The 19,749-nt window shown below is 36.7% G+C and overlaps 1 protein-coding gene across 1 annotated transcript in view; it reads right to left on the minus strand.

Moving 5' to 3' along the window:
- LOC131059687 (uncharacterized) overlaps positions 1-19,216 on the minus strand; it is a 35,151-nt gene extending 15,935 nt beyond the window's left edge. The window contains exons 1-2 of the mRNA XM_059211867.1: positions 18,763-19,216; positions 17,768-17,897 (exon numbers count right to left, since the gene is read on the minus strand). Of these exons, the coding sequence (XP_059067850.1) occupies positions 17,768-17,897; positions 18,763-19,216 (584 nt within the window). The remainder of the gene's footprint in view (positions 1-17,767; positions 17,898-18,762) is intronic.
- Positions 19,217-19,749: the final 533 nt, after the last annotated feature.

Here is a 19,749-nt window from a genome sequence, read left to right on the forward strand (position 1 = left end):
TGTTTGCAAATTGGAAAATAACATTTCCTGGTCGGCCTAAGGTCGGGAAAATCAGTCTATCAACCCTAATTGGCAAGTATATAAACTACATTTTCCTCTCTCATTTGGAGGGAGGCGAAAAAGGTGGAAACGATACTCAAACATTCAAGCATTCAAGCATTCAAACATTCCTTCAAACAATTGATCATTCTAAGTCTCCATTCAAGGCTAGGTGTTGCATTCAAGACAAGGATTCAACCATTGAAGAGGAGATCACATGCTACAACATACAACATACAACAAACAACAACATCTATACCTTCGCATATAAGGATACAAACATCCTTACAACAAGGTACTAGTACTTGTTTTACATTACAGTCATTTACATTTACAGCATTTCTCATTTCTTGGTTAATTCCAAAACTGGGGTTTGACCTAAGGGCAAACCCCTAATCCCTAACCCCTCAATCGTCTTCGCTTTTCTGTGTGTAGGTTGCAGGTACGCGGCTGAAATTGAAGATCTGGAATCCTTGTGCAGAGACGAACAGATCCCCCTTTGTTTCGCGGATTTTTCGGAGGACCGTGTGCACGCCGGGCGCCATCGTCCCGTCAACTTTTGCTCAAATTTGTAGGACAGCACCGTCTCGACATTTTACTGCTAATTCCAGGTCCGCAGCTTCATATCATATCCCTATCTTTGTTTATAAGCGAATATTTCCCACTTTACATGCATTCCTAGTTCAATCTTTCTATCTACATTCTTTACAAAAGAGGGTATCCTTGCTATCACAACCCTTGAAACTCATATAGAATCCAATCTTGCATTGTGTGGGATTGGATCTTGTGGGTTTCAACCCCTCTTTTGAATGTAAAGTCTCTCCTAAGTGAAAACCATCAACCCTAGTGACTCTCCCTTCTCTCTCCTTGGAGTTGGGGAGGGGAGAACGACTAGGGTTCGATTTTTCTGCTTTACATTTTGGTGAACCCGACGTGAACATCCTTTCTGATTATTCATAGTTAGATCTGAAAATTGGATTCCTTGATTACATTTCCATGTTTGATCTTTTGCAAAATTTTAGAGGTTAATTGCATAAAAACCCTAAATTTTCTTTTTAAGTAATTAAACTTGTGAAATGTTTAATTGTTAATGCTTGTTTCAGATCTACCCTTCTATTACAAATTGTCAATTCATATTTGTGCTTTAATTCTGAAAATTAAGTGGTTAAGTGTCAAAACCTTGATTTTTGAAAACCTCTTGATTCAACCTTTGTCCGACAATTTCACTGATCAAAACATCTCCAAATCAGCTGTAACTTTGGATTCCACAATAAAATCACAATATCTTTCATCCCTGAAAATTTGGAAAAAAGTTGCGAGGACCATGTGCACCCCGAGCGCCATCGTCCCCGACATTTTTTCCGAAATTTCGGGAGCTAGATCTTACTGTATTTTTCTGCTAAAATCCAGAATTTTGGCTGATTTTATCAATTTTAACACTTTCAAAATTACGGTCAAAGTTGGTCTAGCGATTGCTTGGATTGAGGCTTCTAATCATTCAAAAATTGTTGAAATTGAAATTTGTGTCAAAATTGTGTTTCTTACAGTCCTAAATCTGAAAAGTGTGTTATCATTCATTCGAAATTTCAGTGATTTATTCAAATTTTTGCAATTTGTGACTTTTGAAATTAAGTGCTTAATTACAACAACTTTGATTTCCGCTTTCAAAATTGAATTTTGCGTGAAATTGAGTCAACTTTCAAATTTCAAAACTTGCATTGCTTTTGGTATTCCCTCTAAAATCATAAAATTAAAAATTTCAGTTTCCCTCTCTTTTTCAAAATTCAAATTTTGCATTTTTCGACAATCTTGGTAGGGTTCAATTTTGAGATTGCAACTTTAATTTGGCCTATCTACAGATCGTAAAATCACTCAATTTTTTCAGGTTAGCTGTAAAATCATCATAAATTTCATCCCTGCAAATTTCGAAAAAAGTTGCGAGGACCGTGTGCACCCCGAGCGCCACGGTCTTGGACATTTTTTCTGAAATTTCGGGAAATTGTCCTGATTGTATTTAACAGCTTAAATCTAGAAGATTGGCTGGTTTTACTGAAATTTGCTACCTCTAAAATTCAAAATCTTCTCTCTTTCTTTAGTGCATGAGTTTTACAACAATAAGCCCTACCTACACTATTCCCGTTAGACGAAGCCTTAGAATTAAGTCTTTCCAAGGTTTAATTACTGAGGAGATGGAACCTAATTTGAGTGGTCTTTTTAACAAGGACATGGGTAATTCCTCTAATCCTCTTAATGATGAAGAAGCTCTCCATGAGGTTTCTGTAGAACAACTTTCAAAATTGGATAACCAATTTGACGATTTTCGACAGTGGATGTCTCAAGAATATCCTGATAGTCAAGCTCTTCCTTTAATTGAGGGTCTAAAACATATGCTTCAAAGTGATAAGAATGGAATTGATATTTTGCGTGGTATTGCACACATTGTGGAGTCAAATGTGATGCCTATGAAGAGTTGTGCCGAAACCTTAGGTTATACACAACCTCCTATTCAAGTTAATCATTCTATTCCTTTGACGACTCCTATTGCTAGTATACCTACTTTTACATCAAACATAATGACTACTTCAATTCAAGACATTCCTCCTATGATCACTAATCATGGGGGCAATCCTTCTTCTTCAATCAACCCTCTTCCTTCATTCAATCCAACTTCTTCATTCATTCCTTCAATGAGTGTTCCTATTATATCTCCACAAATGAACATGACGCAAGGGGGCAATTCATTTAACCCTTCCATTCCTCCTTGTAGTGTTCCTCCTGTCCAATCATCTCCTATGACTGACTATCATAGTGTCCCCCACCACCTTACTCTCTACCTTCTTTCAATAACATAACACCTCCATCACAATCTAACACGTCTAATATGAACTCTTCGACTGAAGCGACCATTAACAATCTTGCACAAACTGTCTCTTCTTTACAACAACAAATTGCCTCTATGAATCAATCTAAGTTTAGTGTGCCCACATTTGATGTTGCGAGCCCACTTTCTCTTGATATTGTTCGAGCTATTCCCCCTAAACATGTTGAAATTCCACATTTGGAGCTTTATAATGGTAAGGGTGATCCTCTGACACATGTTAAGACCTTTCAAACAATATGTACTGATTTTGCTTATGACCAAAGGTTGCTTGCAAAACTGTTTACTAGAACATTAAGAGACAAAGCCCTACAATGGTATTTCTTGTTGCCTTCCTATTCTATTACTTCTTTCGAACAAGTTGCAAATGCTTTTATTCAACAATTTCAAAACAATATAAGTCCTAAAGTTACTTTGATTGATTTAATGCATTGTAAACAAGGTGTTAAAGAAAAAGTGACTGATTTCATTGGTAGATATAAGCATTTGTGTGCTCAAATTTCCTTTCCAGTGCCTGACAATGATATTCAAAGAATCTTTATTTCTAATTTACAAAAAGATATTAGAGAAAAACTCCTGTTTTCTGAGTTTAATTCTTTCCAACAGTTGTGCGCAACTCTTCACAATTATCAACTGACTGTGAGTCAAATGGAACAATCACATCCTATGGCTTCGAGTGATAAGGGTGATAGTAGTCAACAACCATTTGGGAAGTTTAAACAGAACAGAGAGTCCATTAAATTCAATGAAAACATCATCAACAACAATGTGAATGCAGCATCAGGTGTGTCTCCTATTTCTAAGTTTTTCAAGAAAGAAAGAAAGTTTACTCCTTTGAATGAATCATTGCATAGTATTATGAATAAGTTATTGAAACAAAATGTGCTTACTCTTCCTCCTATAAGGCAAATTGATCCTGCAAAGATAAATTCACCTTATTTCGATAACAAATCTTTTTGTCAATTTCATCGTCATCCTAGGCATGATACTGAAAAATGTTTTGCTTTAAAGGGGAAAATTCAAGATTTGATTGATAATAATACTATCTCTGTTTCTGGAGTGAATGATAAAGGCAATACATCTGTAGCTCCTCCTAACCAAAATCTTCATATTTTCACTGATCCATTGCCTTCTCATACCTCTAATGTGATTAATACTACTGATTCCTCTGTCTCACCTGATGATCTCGTGTCTATGACTCCGAATGTGATTAACTTTGTAGAGCAGCAAAAAATCCCTAAAGAACTTTCCATCACCTTTGATTCTAGTGAAACTATCAGGGCACTTGATGGTCCTTTATATATAGTTGCAAAAGTCAAAAATAGACCTTGCCATGGAGTGCTTATTGATCCTTCTTGTATGGTTAATATCATTACTGAATAATTTCTTTTTACTTTGCAATTGAATCAAGTAATCTATGATGAAACAGATGTGGTTGTGAAATTATTTGATGCATTTTCTTCTCCTGCAATTGGTTCTATTACATTACCTATTGAAGTTCATAACAAATCCCTTGATGTGAACTTTGCTATTATTCCATCTTCTGAACAATTTCGTGTGAAGCTTGGCTATCCTTGGGTATCTTCCATGAAAGCTATTGCTTCTCCTATTCACAAGTGTTTGAAATTTCCCCATAATGGTGAAGTTGTTACTGTCAATCATAGTCTCTTTAAACCAGCTGAAAGAACTTCTAGCGTTCCTATTGATTACTTTTGGCCTAAACAATTCCAATCTCTTCCTCTGCGAAGTGATCATCTTTTCAAATCTTATCAAAAGTGGAAAAAAGATATGATCCTTTCTCTAAGTGAACCTAGAACACCCAAACTTGATATTCCTATCATTCTTGAGAAGGAAGTTCTTCCTTTGAAAGATAAAACTAATGTCTTCCCTCAAGAAGATTCCTCACCCATTCCTATGGATGTGACTATGCCTATATCTAATAAACTTCCCAAAAGTAGACCTATCCCTCCTCATCAACATGGACTTGGTCTCCTTCCAAAACCAAATATTCCTCCCTTATATGGAGCAGTTCCTCCTCCTTCCTCTTATGGAGAGAAGAGACCTTCCTCTTCTCCTATTGTTCAACCTAAGAGACCACAACCTAAACACCCAAGTGATAAGGATGAGAACATTCCTCCTCCTCAATCTTCGCAACTTCCTACTAAGACTAGACGAAATCGTTCTGCACATGAACACCGGCGAAAGCGTCGTCTTAGAGCTCAAACTTTGCAATCCCCAAAAACACCTTCAACTAGTATTATTCCATTTTCTCCTCAGTCGGAAATTGAGCCGAAATCTCCTAAACATAAGATGCATGATGGTCTTGATCCTGTGCGAGTTAAAGATCCTATTTTTATAAATCTTGATGATGATATAGATGAAAATGTTATTCATGATGAAAATGTTACTTCTTTACATTCTGATAGTGAATATGAACATGTTGATGTTGATAATTATCTATCTAATGAATTTTCTAAAACACTTATCCTAGCTCCTAGACAAGAACAACGTGGCTCGGAACATGAACATAGCCCTTGTTTGGATCTTGTGATAGCTCCATTTGCTGTGTTAGATGTTCCTCCTCTAGCATGTTTCCTACCTTCCCGAAACATTGATCAGCAAGATCGGGGGGTAGATGACATGCTAGACTAGTTTCATTAGCATAGCAGATTCTCTCCTCCTCTATTTCTTTTGTTACTTCTTCTATATGTTACTCTCATTCTTCTATTTGTTGTCCTTAGTGTTGTCTACTTGAGGACGATGCAAAACATTGAGATCTCTCGATCTCTCTCATGTTGACTCAAAAGACACATGTGTTCCCTTCGTCTAGGTGACCTTCCTTGATTGGGGAATGAAGAACAATTATGCATACATACATATGATATACATGAATTATCATACAACATACTGACCCCGAGGAAAGCGAAGTTACCTTGTGCTTTGTGTTTTGTGTTTATTATCCTTGGGCTTATCTCACACTTGGGGGCTAAATCCTTGTGATAATGTGCTCCTTTCTCATTTCTTATATGTATCACTACCTTAAAGCAATCACCCCCGGTGAGGCATGTGCGATCGCTTTAACGTAGGGGGGCATACATCCCGTCCATATCTTTTCAAGATACTTGAAAATTTCTTGACAAATTTAGCTTTGCCTTGAAAATTTTTGATATCTTTCTTGCATGACTCATAGTGAGGGAACCTTACTACTGACAATCATGGTTCTCCCTCGTGATCTTCCCTTTTACTTTGTCAATCGAAGTCGTAAGATCCTTAGTCCACTGGGGGCTTGGTGTATCTTGCCTCCTTGACGTGGTGAAAGTGTTTCAATATTGTTTCCTTGTACTTTACCGGAAGTATGAGCGTACGCTTATACTCCCGCTAAAGTGGGGGCTAAATGTAGAGTCCTAAAATTGTGACACTTGCAATTTCGACCGCATTTGGGTCTTCACGATGGCAACGCAACACTGAACCTGAATGGAGACCCCGAAACTTGTTCATGACATCAAAAACTGCATTTTTCAGCACCCTGGTCTGATCCTCCTTGCACCTTGCTGTCCCGGGAGGTGGGACCAGAGTGCCTAGCGCCCTGGTCCTTCAGGACTAGGGTACCCAGCGCCGTGGTCCCCCAGGACCATGGTGCCCAGCGCCCTGGTCCCTGGCCCTATTTTGGGCCCGGTCTCCTATGGGACTTCGGGCCTTTTTGTTTGCAAATTGGAAAATAACATTTCTTGGTCAGCCTAAGGTCGGGAAAATTAGTCTATCAACCCTAATTGGAAAGTATGTAAACTACATTTTCCTCTCTCATTTGGAGGGAGGCGAAAAAGGTGGAAACGATACTCAAACATTCAAGCATTCAAGCATTCAAGCATTCAAACATTCCTTCAAACAATTGATCATTCTAAGTCTCCATTCAAGGCTAGGTGTTGCATTCAAGACAAGGATTCAACCATTGAAGAGGAGATCACATGCTACAACATACAACATACAACAAACAACAACATCTATACCTTCACATATAAGGATACAAACATCCTTACAACAAGGTACTAGTACTTGTTTTACATTACAGTCATTTACATTTACAGCATTTCTCATTTCTTGGTTAATTCCAAAACTGGGGTTTGACCTAAGGGAAAACCCCTAATCCCTAACCCCTCAATCGTCTTCGCTTTTTTGTGTGTAGGTTGTAGGTACGCTGCTGAAATTGAAGATCTGGAATCCTTGTGCAGAGATGAACAGATCCCCCTTCGTTTTGCGGATTTTTCGGAGGACCGTGTGCACGCCGGGCGCCATCATCCCGTCAACTTTTGCTCAAATTTGCAGGACAGTGCCATCTTGACATTTTACTGCTAATTCCAGGTCCGCAGCTTCATATCATATCCCTATCTTTGTTTATAAGTGAATATTTCCCACTTTACATGCATTCCTAGTTCAATCTTTCTATCTACATTCTTTACAAAAGAGGGTATCCTTGCTATCACAACCCTTGAAACTCATATAGAATCCAATCTTGCATTGCGTGGGATTGGATCTTGTGGGTTTCAACCCCTCTTTTGAATGTAAAGTCTCTCCTAAGTGAAAACCATCAACCCTAGTGACTCTCCCTTCTCTCTCCTTGGAGTTGGGGAGGGGAGAACGACTAGGGTTCGATTTTTCTGCTTTACACTAGGATACAATCAAATAAGAATCACCCCTGAAGATCAAGAAAAGACAACATTCACCTGTGCATGGGCTACTTATTGCTGGAATATTATGTCATTTGGGCTTAAGAATGTAGGAGCAATTTATCAAAGAGCTATGACAACAATTTTCCATGATATGATGCATACATTTATGGAAGATTATGTAGATGATATAATTGCAAAATCTCATACAAGACACGAACATTTAAACATCTTAAGAAAGATCTTTGATAGGCTGGAAAGATATCAGTTGAGATTAAATCCAAAGAAATGTGCTTTTGGAGTAAACTCTGAAAAACTTCTTGGGTACATTTTATCAGCTCGTGGAATTGAAGTAGATCCTGAAAAGGTCAAAGCCATCATGGAAATGGAGTCACCTAGGAACATAAGTCAATTGCGATCTTTACAAGGAAGATTGCAATCAATCAGAAGATTTGTCTCTCAATTAGCAGATAGATGTCATCCATTCATTCATCTTTTACATAAGAACGTTCCATTCAAATGGGATCAGAAATGTGAAGAGGCTTTTATGCAAATCAAAGAATATCTCATGAATTCTCTAATACTAGTATCACAATCAAAGGGAAACCATTGTTACTCTATATCTCAGTGACAAACATATCATTAGGCACTCTCCTAGCACAACACAATGAAGAAGGAAAAGAAAGAGCAGTATATTACATCAGTAGAACACTTGTCGGCTATGAACTGAATTATACATCAATAGAGAAGACATGTCTAGCAGTTGTATTTGCAACTCATAAGCTATGACATTATATGCTGACTCATTATGTGAAACTAATAGAAAAGATAGGTCCACTAAAGTATTTGCTGAACAAGTCAACTTTGATAGGCATACTAGCCAAATGGGTTATGATACTAAGTGAATTTGATATAGAGTATGTTGATTGAAAAGCTATCAAAGGACAGGTCATTGCTGATTAATTAGTTGAAGCACCTTTACAAAATGACATACAATTGCACATTGAATTTCTTGATGCAGACATTCTAATAGTAAGTACAAAATTTTGGGAATTGTACTTTGATGGTTCTTATATGCAATATGGATTAGGTGCAGGAATTTTGTTCATCACACCTCAGGGAGACACAATTCCAAAATCATATAGACTGGGATTTCCATGTACAAACAATACTACAAAATATGAAGCATTGACTATTAGGCTCAAAATGGCCATTGAATGGAATATCAAGGAATTACATGTCTATGGTGATTCACAGCTTATCATCAACCAAATAAACGATGATCATCAAACTAAGGATGATAAGCTCATGCCCCACAAACAACTAGTAGAAGAGTTTAAAGAACACTTTGAAGAAGTATTATTCACTCAAATACTAAGAAATGAGAACAAAGCAACAAATGCAATGGCTACAATAGCATCTCTCTTGTATAATCAGGAGAATCAACAACGTTACGAATTCCTCTTGGAATATATCTTAACCCCTACCATTCAATCCTAGTATACCTACATGATTTGCCATATATCAGGAACTAGTCAATCCTTATATGGCCATACCTATCAGTACTTAAAAGAGAATATCCTTCCTCCTGGCCTATCCCGCAATCAAAGAAGAAATTTTATCCGTCAGTCATCTTGCTATACTATTATTGGCGATACCTTATATAGGTGAGGTCTAGATAGCACTTTATTGAGATATCTTGAACAAGAAGAATCTGAGAAAGTTCTTAACGAAGTTCACGCAGGTATTTGTGGATCACACTCAAGTGGATTAACACTGGATAAGAAAATTCTTCGTATGGGTTACTATTGGCCTACTATGGAGAGAGATTCATTCACATATGCCAAGAAATACAAACAATGTCAGATCCATGGGAATCTCATTCATGCACCAACACAAGAATTGTTGGTCATTTTCTCAATGGGGCCTTGATTTGGTAGGAAATATAAATCCTTCATCCTCTAATGGACATAAGTTCATTCTGACTGCTACTAAATATTTCACTAAATGTATTGAAGCAGTACCTTTGACAAAGGTGATAGGAAAACAAATATCATCATTCATCTTGAATTATATAATTTTTTGCTATGGAGTTCCTATGACCATGATCACTGACAATGGAAGACCATTTAAGAATCAAGATGTGAAGGAGCTATGTGAGCAATTTCATATCCAACATGGGTTTTTTACTACAAATTATCCACAAGGAAATGGTCAAGCTGAGACATCAAACAAGACTCTTAAAAATATTGAAGAAAATAGTCAATGAAGTTGGAAAAGACTGGCACATTCAGCTAAATCCTGCTCTTTAGGCATACCGAACCAACATCCGCACACCAATGGGGGAAACTCTACATTTCCTAGTCTATGGAACAGAAGCCATATTACCCATAGAAGTAGAGATACCTTCTCTATGAGTTTCCTTGAAAGGTCTTATATCAGAGGAAGAACAACAAGTCTCTAGACTTCAAGAACTTGAGCTGATCCAGGAATGTCACCAAAATGCAATAGATCATTTGAAAGTATATCAACAGAGAATGAAAAGAAGTTATAATCACAGAGTCAAGCCACACAATTTTTAGATTGGAGATATAGTTCTAAGGGATAATCCAAGAAATCAACAAGATCGAGAAACATATGGCACAAGAGCATACAAGTTATCTACCCCTGATGGTGATTATTTTGATGAACCTATCAATTCTATTCATCTCAATAAATTCTATGCTTGAGATTTAAAGTCTTGGAAAATCATTAAAAAAAATTAAAAATTAAAAAAATGCAATAAATTTAGATGGTGAAAACCTGGTAAACAAGCGCTATCTAAAAAAGTGAGTTCTTCCATCTATGAGATCGCTTTGAGCACCTATCCACTCCATCCTATCACATATATCGCTTCCATCTATCCTAGCTTATCCATTTAATCTTTTGAACCTATTTCTTTGAACCATTTAGCAGAAAATATGCAACTTACCAATAGTTATCAATCTTTGGCATACTTGTCATAGTCACTGTCTTAGATTTTTTCAGAATCAATCAATCTGCATTTGTATCCCTCCATGGTCTGGATCTTGATGAATTCATACATCTGACATAAATTTTTGTTTCTGCTGGGGGCAAAATCCTAATTCCTTTTGCTAAGGTGATCTTTTGAATCTTTTAAAATCAAAAACATTCAGAAAACTTAGAAAAACCAAAAACATCTAGGATTTTGAAACAGATAATGAGCAACAAAGCAACAAAGATCAAGTCATTTTATAGCAACTGAATTGTGAAACTCAAGGAATGAAGAATCAACCAACAAGTAATAAAGGATTATCAAAGATTATTAATCAAGATGATTATATCAGTTAATGACCATAAGAACATGTAAATGACCTACAAGATTTAGTGTTTATTTCTTGATTTTATTGCTAATCATGTACTCTATGTGACTCAAGGATGTCCATGATTAGAGAAGCTATGACGGGGCATGATTATTTTCTTTGATTGTTGTCTGTGGTTTATCTCTTATTAAGGTATGTACTTTTCTAAGGATATGATAGACAAAAGATTAAGGAGGAATTTCCGAGTCATGCATGAAAGGGGATAATCCTTGTCTATTCTACAAGAAATACTCAGTTCAACTTGATTCATTATATTGAGTTGCTTGTATAAACTTGCTATATCAAAATCCATGTAAGAAATACTCAGGTCATCTTGAATCATTGTGTCAAGTTGCTTGTATTTTCTTACAACATTTTAAAATCTCAATGATGAAATCAAGCACTGTTACAAGACAAGCATATGAAGAATGGTAGTATCATTTTTAGTTAGATCATTTTTTTAAAGTTTAGATTAGCTCATTATTCATTTGCATTATAAGCATTCATTGTCAGTTACATTATAAGCATTTCATTTCATTCACAGATCAATGGTCATGAATAAAGATTGAGTATACTTGGACAAACAAAAACAATTTGCATTTGATCATTGTAGGTGCATTCATTTTTTAATCATCATCCATTTCATTTAGTTTCATTTTAATCATTGCATTAGTTTGCATTCAATTAAGTGCATTTCATTAATCATGTAGTGTATCATCATTATTATTTGCATTATCATTAAAGTTCATTAAAGATCATTTAGTTGCATCTTTGCACTTAGAGTCATAATCATTATAAGCACTACATATAAAAATCAAAAGCATATCATGTAGATCATTTGCATTTAAATCATCCTACACATTAAAAAGAAATCAAATCACTCATTCATTTGCATTCCCATATAGATCATTGCATTTGCATCATTTCATCAACATATCATTTAAGTTAGTAATCATTCTCATTTGCATTTAAAAAAAATCAAAAATAAAAAGAATTTATCATTGCATCATCATATAAAGCATCATCATAATGAAGAGAAAATATCATCGCATCATCTATATAATCAATGCATATAAATCATCATCATAAAATAGAGTAACATGCATAATAAAAGATCATCATATAGAGTCCATGTCATCATATATATCATCATAAAATAATAAAAAGTCCAAGTATACAATGATATCACAAAAATAATCAATATTTTACGAAGTCCCATCAATACAAATCAAGTCAAGAATCATGACTGCCTCTTGAGCCCATGGGTCTAACACCTAGATCACCTACACCAACATCATCATCGAATGGAATAATTATTTACTTTAATATCTTCATCATTAATTCAACTATCATTTATCATGTCTTATACAGGATGTATTTGATAACTCAATGATGAACAGTGAGTACCAAACCGGTACTGAGAGGGGGGGTGAATAAGTACAAACACAAAAACTTTTCTTGAACTGGTTTGACTGCAAACAATGCACTTGACAGACAAACACTAATACCAGTCTAAACTAGATTACTACCAGTTAAACATAATGAGATTGTGAAAGACATAGATCGGCAACACTTAGCTTTCCATACAATCTAATCCCTCATTTCCACTTTATCCTTATGCATAAACAGATAATCTATCATCAGAGCTACAATAATTTACTAGAACAACATGATTCACCACTAAACAGGAAATAAAAAAACATCACATGAAAGAGGCATCACACATGACACACATATTTTTCATGTGAAAACCCAACTGGGAAAAACCACAGTGGGGATGAATACCCACAAGCTGTTTTTGAACTCTTTAGAAGTTTGCTCTATTAGGAGCCCAGTCCAGTTAAAGACTGTTACAACAGGTTCTATTAGGAACCGATCTTGTTAGGGATCACTCGGTTAAGGGATGGCTAGAATACCTGGTTAAGGGTTAAACCCTGTTAAAGGTTACCCTATTAGAGGATTTTATGAACTCAATGGCTTTGAGTCACCCTATTAAAGGATTTATAGCAAGCTGGTTAAAGCTACCCTGTTAAGGGATTTTCCAACTATTGAAGTGATTAGAGATCAACAGGTATTACAATGATCTGGTAATAGCACTCAATGCCAATGCAGATCCATTTTAGTTCCTTCCTTCTGCACACACACTTTATAGGTATCAATTCTCTTATTTTGTCTGGCAAGAATCATGTATCTTTGTACTTAGATACACACACAACATTTGCCAACAACCTCAACATGAAACACAACATCGACCTTATAGGAAAAAAATAGGTCGATAGCATAAACCCTAAACCCTAAACATTTAGGTTGAGCAATTCAGTTGGTTCAATCCTGACCATTGAACACTTTGCATTTGAATACAACGGTCTTGAACAAATCTCAAGATATTCTCCATCATTAGTTCTTCACCGCTTCTTGGAGGTGATAACCCATCACACGTTCTTCACCGTTTGTAGGGACTTCACACATTCCCGAGGTAGATAGGATCAATCCCCTTCATGCAAGATCATTCACGCGCATGAGGATGACATGGCAACATGATTTGATCTCCATTACAATGCTAACTCATCACACAATGCCATTGGTTGAATCACATAGGCTCAAAACACTTCAACTGAAAACCCTGAGGTTGGGACTACCAACCAGTAGTCATACCATATTAAACCTTGATAGAAAACATTCCATATACCGGTTCACTTGGACAAACATACCACTTCACCTTTTACACATATACCGGTTCACTTTGCCAGTTGCTTAACTTCAATAAACCGGTTCACTCTTCAACATATTGACATCAATGACAACACAATATCATCATGTCAACATACTCTGCACATATGCCAACAATATCTTCCCTGAAACTGGATGTTTTGATCATCTATCATGTCTTATACAGGATGTATCTTTCTCAAAACCAGACATTTTGATCATCTTTTGTCTTATACGAGATGTGTCCTTCCTGAAACTAGACTTGATCTCAATCCAATCAATCTTATCAATCTAATTCATCTGATCAATTTGCAATCTATTCATTTATCTATCTTTCATATAACATTATTCTTCTATCGAGAGATCATTCAGGCCTTTAATGCACAAACAATATCTCGTGGGGGCATCATCATCAAATCAATATCCAAAAATCACTATCTGGGGCACACAATCATGATTTTTATCTTCATCAGGTGCATTATCGATACTTGATTTAATCTTTGAAACAATGTTGTCTTGACATCATTTCAAAGAGGGGCAAAATGTATACACATAAAAATGGCTATGATAGATTAAATAAATATTTTATATTTATTTAATGTTTATTCTTCTATTAAATAGTTAATTTGAAAAGATTAATTTATTTAATTCATTTGTGTCTTTCTATTAATGAATTTAATTGAAATATTTTATTAATTAATTCATGTATCCTATTCCTCTAATTAATTAAATATCTAATATTTAATTATTCTTCTAATCAAGTTAATTAAATATCTAATATTTAATTATTTCCTCCAATCATTTTAATATCTAATATCTAATGGTTATTCTTCTATCCTATAGTCTCAAATATTAAATAATTCTTAATTATTTAATCTCTTTTCCAACTCATTCTTCTATCTCCATTTCATCTTCCCTTTTCCAACTCATCAATCATGTGGCTAAAGATATTAATATTTCTTAAATATTAATTCATCATTTATCTCCAACCTCCAAATTCAATGAACTATTGTGTATGTACACATATTTCCGAACCTTCTTCTATATTCTCTCCAACATCCCTACATCTTAGGAAGGACTTGAGTCCACTTGTCCTATCATGCCTAAATCTTCTCCAACCATCCCTAGATTCCCTCAGTCAGCAACCCAGTCAAGGTGAGATGAGTGACACTTGTCTTCTCCTTCCCCCTTTCTCTCAACCTTCACCTTTGCTCACAACCATCTAAATTTGTAGATATGATAATGATCGTTGATCCAGGCCACATCATCTTATCCTCTCAAAGTCTATAAAATCAAGAGTTTGAGTTGAGAAAGAGTTAGTCTTCAAGTGAGTTTTCAAGTTAATCATTTGTGAAAACTTATGCATCCGCGAGTTTTAATCTTGAAGCAATTTAGTATAATCATTTAGAATTTCTCATTTAGCATTTCTCATTTTGAATAATCATTTAGCATAATCATTTAGTATTGCATATCATAGTATCAGTTAACTATCAGTTACCAGTCCATTCTCCATATGCCATCTTGTAAGCTACTAGTGCTTGTCTGAGATCACACCATCTGCAACCAGGAACAGTGAAGTTAGGACACAATGAGACTTAAATCATGAAGATAAAAATAGTATTTTTTATTTTAATATCAATTTCATGTAGTTTCATTGGTTGAGTTTGGATTTCCTATAGCATTTCCTTTGTATTTTATGAAACTTACATGTTGTAGGTAGTATTCAGATGATGAAATTCAAGTTGACACACCAACAACATCCTAAAAGCCATCTAGAAGCCGCACCGACACCACTTATCATGTGCATCAAAAGATCTTCAAGAAAAATCTGTCGGTAAAACCCCTACCAGTGACCAAAAGTCTTACTAGAACAAATGATAGCTCCTGAGTCATCAAATCCTGAACCAACTGATCATGATACACATCTAAATAGTATGAATGATAGATCCAAACCAATTCCATAAACCAAAGAATACCAGATCATACTGGATCAATATCATAGTCCAACCACTCTACCAGAACCAACCAGAAATTGGAAAACAACCAAAACAACCAGTGTTGCCATTAATGACAAAACATCAATGCAACGCAATCAATTCCTCCAAATTGCCAACAATCTCCCCCTTTGGCATTGATGGAAACACTAGATGTGAAAAATATCCAAGTACCAAGAAATGCCAAAATAGTCTCCCCCAATAGAAGACATCCAAGAATCTCCCACAAAATGATATAGAAATGAAGCTCTGAATCAGACTCCCCTTTGACTGATATTCCGTTAAGATCTATTTTTCACAAATATCTCTCCCTCTTTGACATCAATGCCATAAATCTGACATAAACATCAAAGAAAAGTTATAAATCCTCTGATTCTTATAGCTGACTACTCCCCCTGAGTACTAGCACCACCACATCAATCCATAATGAGTAATAGCTCTGATAATGCATATTGAACTGATGCCAATCAACATCACTCAGGTCTCTATCGAAGGGGCAGAAACCCCCAATCTATCTCTAAAGTACTCATGATTATTTAGGCAAAGGTGTAGTGAAAATATCTGCAATCTTCTCTTTAGTGTTCACATAAACCAACCTGACTTCATTTGCTTCCACCTTCTCCTTCAAAAAGTTATGCTTGATAGATATGTGCTTTGTCTTAGAATGAAATACTGGATTCTTTGATATATCAATAGCAGTAGAGTTATCATAGTGAATAACTACCAGTTCATTACAATTGACCTTTATATCCTTCAACATTTTCTTCATCCATAGAACTTGTGTACATTTAGTAGTAGCAACAACATACTCATCTTTAGCAGTAGATAAAGAAGTGCATGATTGCTTCTTATTGATACATGAAAAAAGTTTCTTTCCAAGAAAGAAAACTCCACTAGATGTCCTCTTCCGGTCATCAACATCTCCAACCCAATCTACATCTATATATGCACATAATGTAAAGTCCTCATTTTTAGGATACCACAAACCATACTTAGTTGTTCCCTACAAATACCTAAAAATCCCTTTCACTGCACTCTCATGATTTTCTGTAGGATCACTATGATGTCTTGATATAATACAAACTGCATTCATTATATCCAGTCTAGTCTGAGTCAGATATAACAAACCTCCAATCATAGAATTGTACCTAGTAGGATTTACCGGTGTAGATGCATCTTTCTTTGTCAATTTATCACTTGTAACCATTGAAGTACTAATCAGTTTAAAATTTTCCATACTAAATTTCTTCAACAAATCTCTAGCATACTTAGTTTGACAGATGAAAATACCTTTATCAGTTTGAGTAAACTACATAACTAAGAAAAATATCATCTCCCCAATCATAAACATCTCAAATTCATTCTTCATATTGTTAGAGAATTCCATACACAACTTATCTTCACCTCCAAAAATGGTATCATCAACAAAGACCTCAATAATCAATATGTCATCATCAATGATCTTATAATATAAATTACTATAAGCATTACCTTTAGTGAAATCAAGCTTCAAAATATATTTATCCAATCTTGCATACCAAGCTCTAGGGGCTTGTTTCAATCCATATAAAGCCTTGTTTAACCTGCAAACCATATTTTTGTCATCTAAAAGTGAAATTCCATCAGGTTGCTGAATATAAACTTCCTCTTCAAGATATCCATTCAGAAATGCACACTTAACATCCATCTGATAAACCTTGTAGTTCTTATGTGCAACATAAGCAAGAAATAATCTCATAGCTTCAATCCTAGCTACCGGTGCAAAGGTTTCACCATAATCAATTCCTTCCTTATGAGAATATCCTTTAGAAACCAATCTAGATTTATTCCTCACAAATTTTCCATCCTCATTCAATTTATTCCTAAAAAACCCATTTAGTTCCAATAACATTCTTATTTTTAGGTCGGGGAATGAAAGTCCATGTGTTACTCTTTTCTATCTGATCCAATTCTTCTTCCATACCTTTCATCCAACTTTCATCTTTACAAGCTTTAATTATTGTTGCCGGTTTAACTTGAGAAATAAAACATACCTCATTAGTTGCCAACCTTCTTCTTGCCATCACTCCTTTGCTTTTGTCTCCAATGATATGATCTTCATAATGATTAAACCTTACATACCTAGGATTCTTCCGATTTTCTGTTCCTCTGTTCTGATCTTCAGTCGCTGTTGAATTTTTTGATACTGTTGGAGTAACTGGTTCAACATTTTTATCTGATGTAGGTGCTGCCAGTTTAGTTATGTTCATTTCTGTTGGTGTAAATAATTATTCATCATGGATATTATTACACTTACTTAAGTTTACTTAGGATAATGCATTACATAGTAGTTTGGATATGAGACACTTGGGTGTTTGTGCCTCATTGGGATAGTGTGTGTAGGAGAAATTCCACCTCTTATGGTGTTGATCTTGTTATTACACTATCATATCCACTTATTGTGGAGTGATAATTCCACCTTCGGTGGGCGATCCACCTCATGTGGAATATTATATTATTTCTCCTACCTACCCACACCTATTTCCTACCTACCCTTGTTTCTCATTGAGCCACTTGTCATATTTGTGTGCTCATACATCCATATGGCCTTGCCTATATAAGCAGGCCTCTATTCATTGTATTGGTTAATCCAGTTGATCATTTTTATATTGATGAGAATACAGTTTGTTCTTGTCATTCTATTGTCTCTTTTATGCTTTTCATTGTGCCCTTGATCTTGGCAAAATCCAACATGGTATCAGAGCTATTGGGGCTTCGTTGATCAGTTTTTGGAGACATCGTGGAAGGCTTCTATTTTCGGATTTGGGGATCTTCATTTTTTGGAGGCATCTTACAGCGATTTGGACATCACCGTTGAATCCGGGAGGCCATTTCCATAAATTTTGACTATAAAGTCGACCTATTTTGGTGAGGAAAAATTTTTTCCCCAATTTTGCTTATCGTACGGATTTTTCGAATATTCATTATATTTTTCAAAAAAAATTTCTTTATTCTGAAAATTGTTTCAAAAAAAAAAAAAATCAAAAAAAAAAATTGAAAAATTGAAAAATTCGAGCAAAAAATTGAAAAGCAAAAAAAAATCAAAAAAAAAAATACATTTTGGGGGGTCCGCAGACCCCCCCCCCCGTGCAGCGTGTCCCTGCAGGTGCGCAGAAACCGTACCTGTGCCGCAGACGCCGTGCTCCGTGCCTGACAGCGCCCGTACACGCCGTCGACCGTGCCGTGCGCCGTCTGTCCCCTCCTCCCGGCAGTGCCCTCCGCCCGTTCTGCGACGCTGGCCGACTGTACCAGACACCTCCCGCAGCACGCGCTACCGCCCTCGGCCGCCGCTCCGGCTCCTGCGCCACCGACCGCCTCCCGGCCTGCGGCGCTGCCTCCCGTCCCGGCTCTGCTGCAGCGCCTCCTCGGCGCCCCCTCCCGGCCTACGGCGCCGCCTCCCGTGCAGCTCCCGGCTCGTCCAGTTGCTCCGCCACCCTCTGCTCCGGCGTCACCAGCGGCGCCCCCAGCCCGCCTCCCGGGTCTTCCTTCGGCGCCGCTCCGAGCCCGCGTCCGCTCCGGCCTCGGCTTCATTCCTCACGCCGCTCCCCTGCTCTGCGCAGCCACGCGGACACCAGTCCCAAAGACCGGAGGACCACGCCCGCCACGTGGCAGGCGGCCAGTGGCCCGTGGATAAACACATCCGGACACGCAGGCAACCGTACGCACAGTCAGCAGTACGGACGCACACATCAGCTTGCACAGTCATCATTTCCGTACAGTACGGACTGCACAGTCAGCAGGCCGAGTCATCCGTCCGTACAGTACGGACGCCCAGTCAGCCAGGCAGCGAAGTTTTCGTGACGGTCATACGGCCGTCAAATTTAACACAGTGTTTTGCTGATGTCAGCGCCACATAAGCATTTTTTGAAAATTTTTAAACCCCTCTCCATTGGGCTTTTCAGTTTTGCAGTCCAACTTTGGAAGGCCATATCTTGCTCATTTTTGCTCCTTTTTTGGTGCAATTTTTTTTGAAATGGGCTAAAATTTCGTGATCTTCGCAGTGGTGTAGTTATTTTCTGATTTTGATGCACAGGTTTTTCGGAATTTTCGGATTCTCTCAGCTG

This window comes from Cryptomeria japonica, chromosome 9 (genome assembly GCF_030272615.1).
Source record: "Cryptomeria japonica chromosome 9, Sugi_1.0, whole genome shotgun sequence".
Taxonomy (NCBI): domain Eukaryota; kingdom Viridiplantae; phylum Streptophyta; class Pinopsida; order Cupressales; family Cupressaceae; genus Cryptomeria; species Cryptomeria japonica.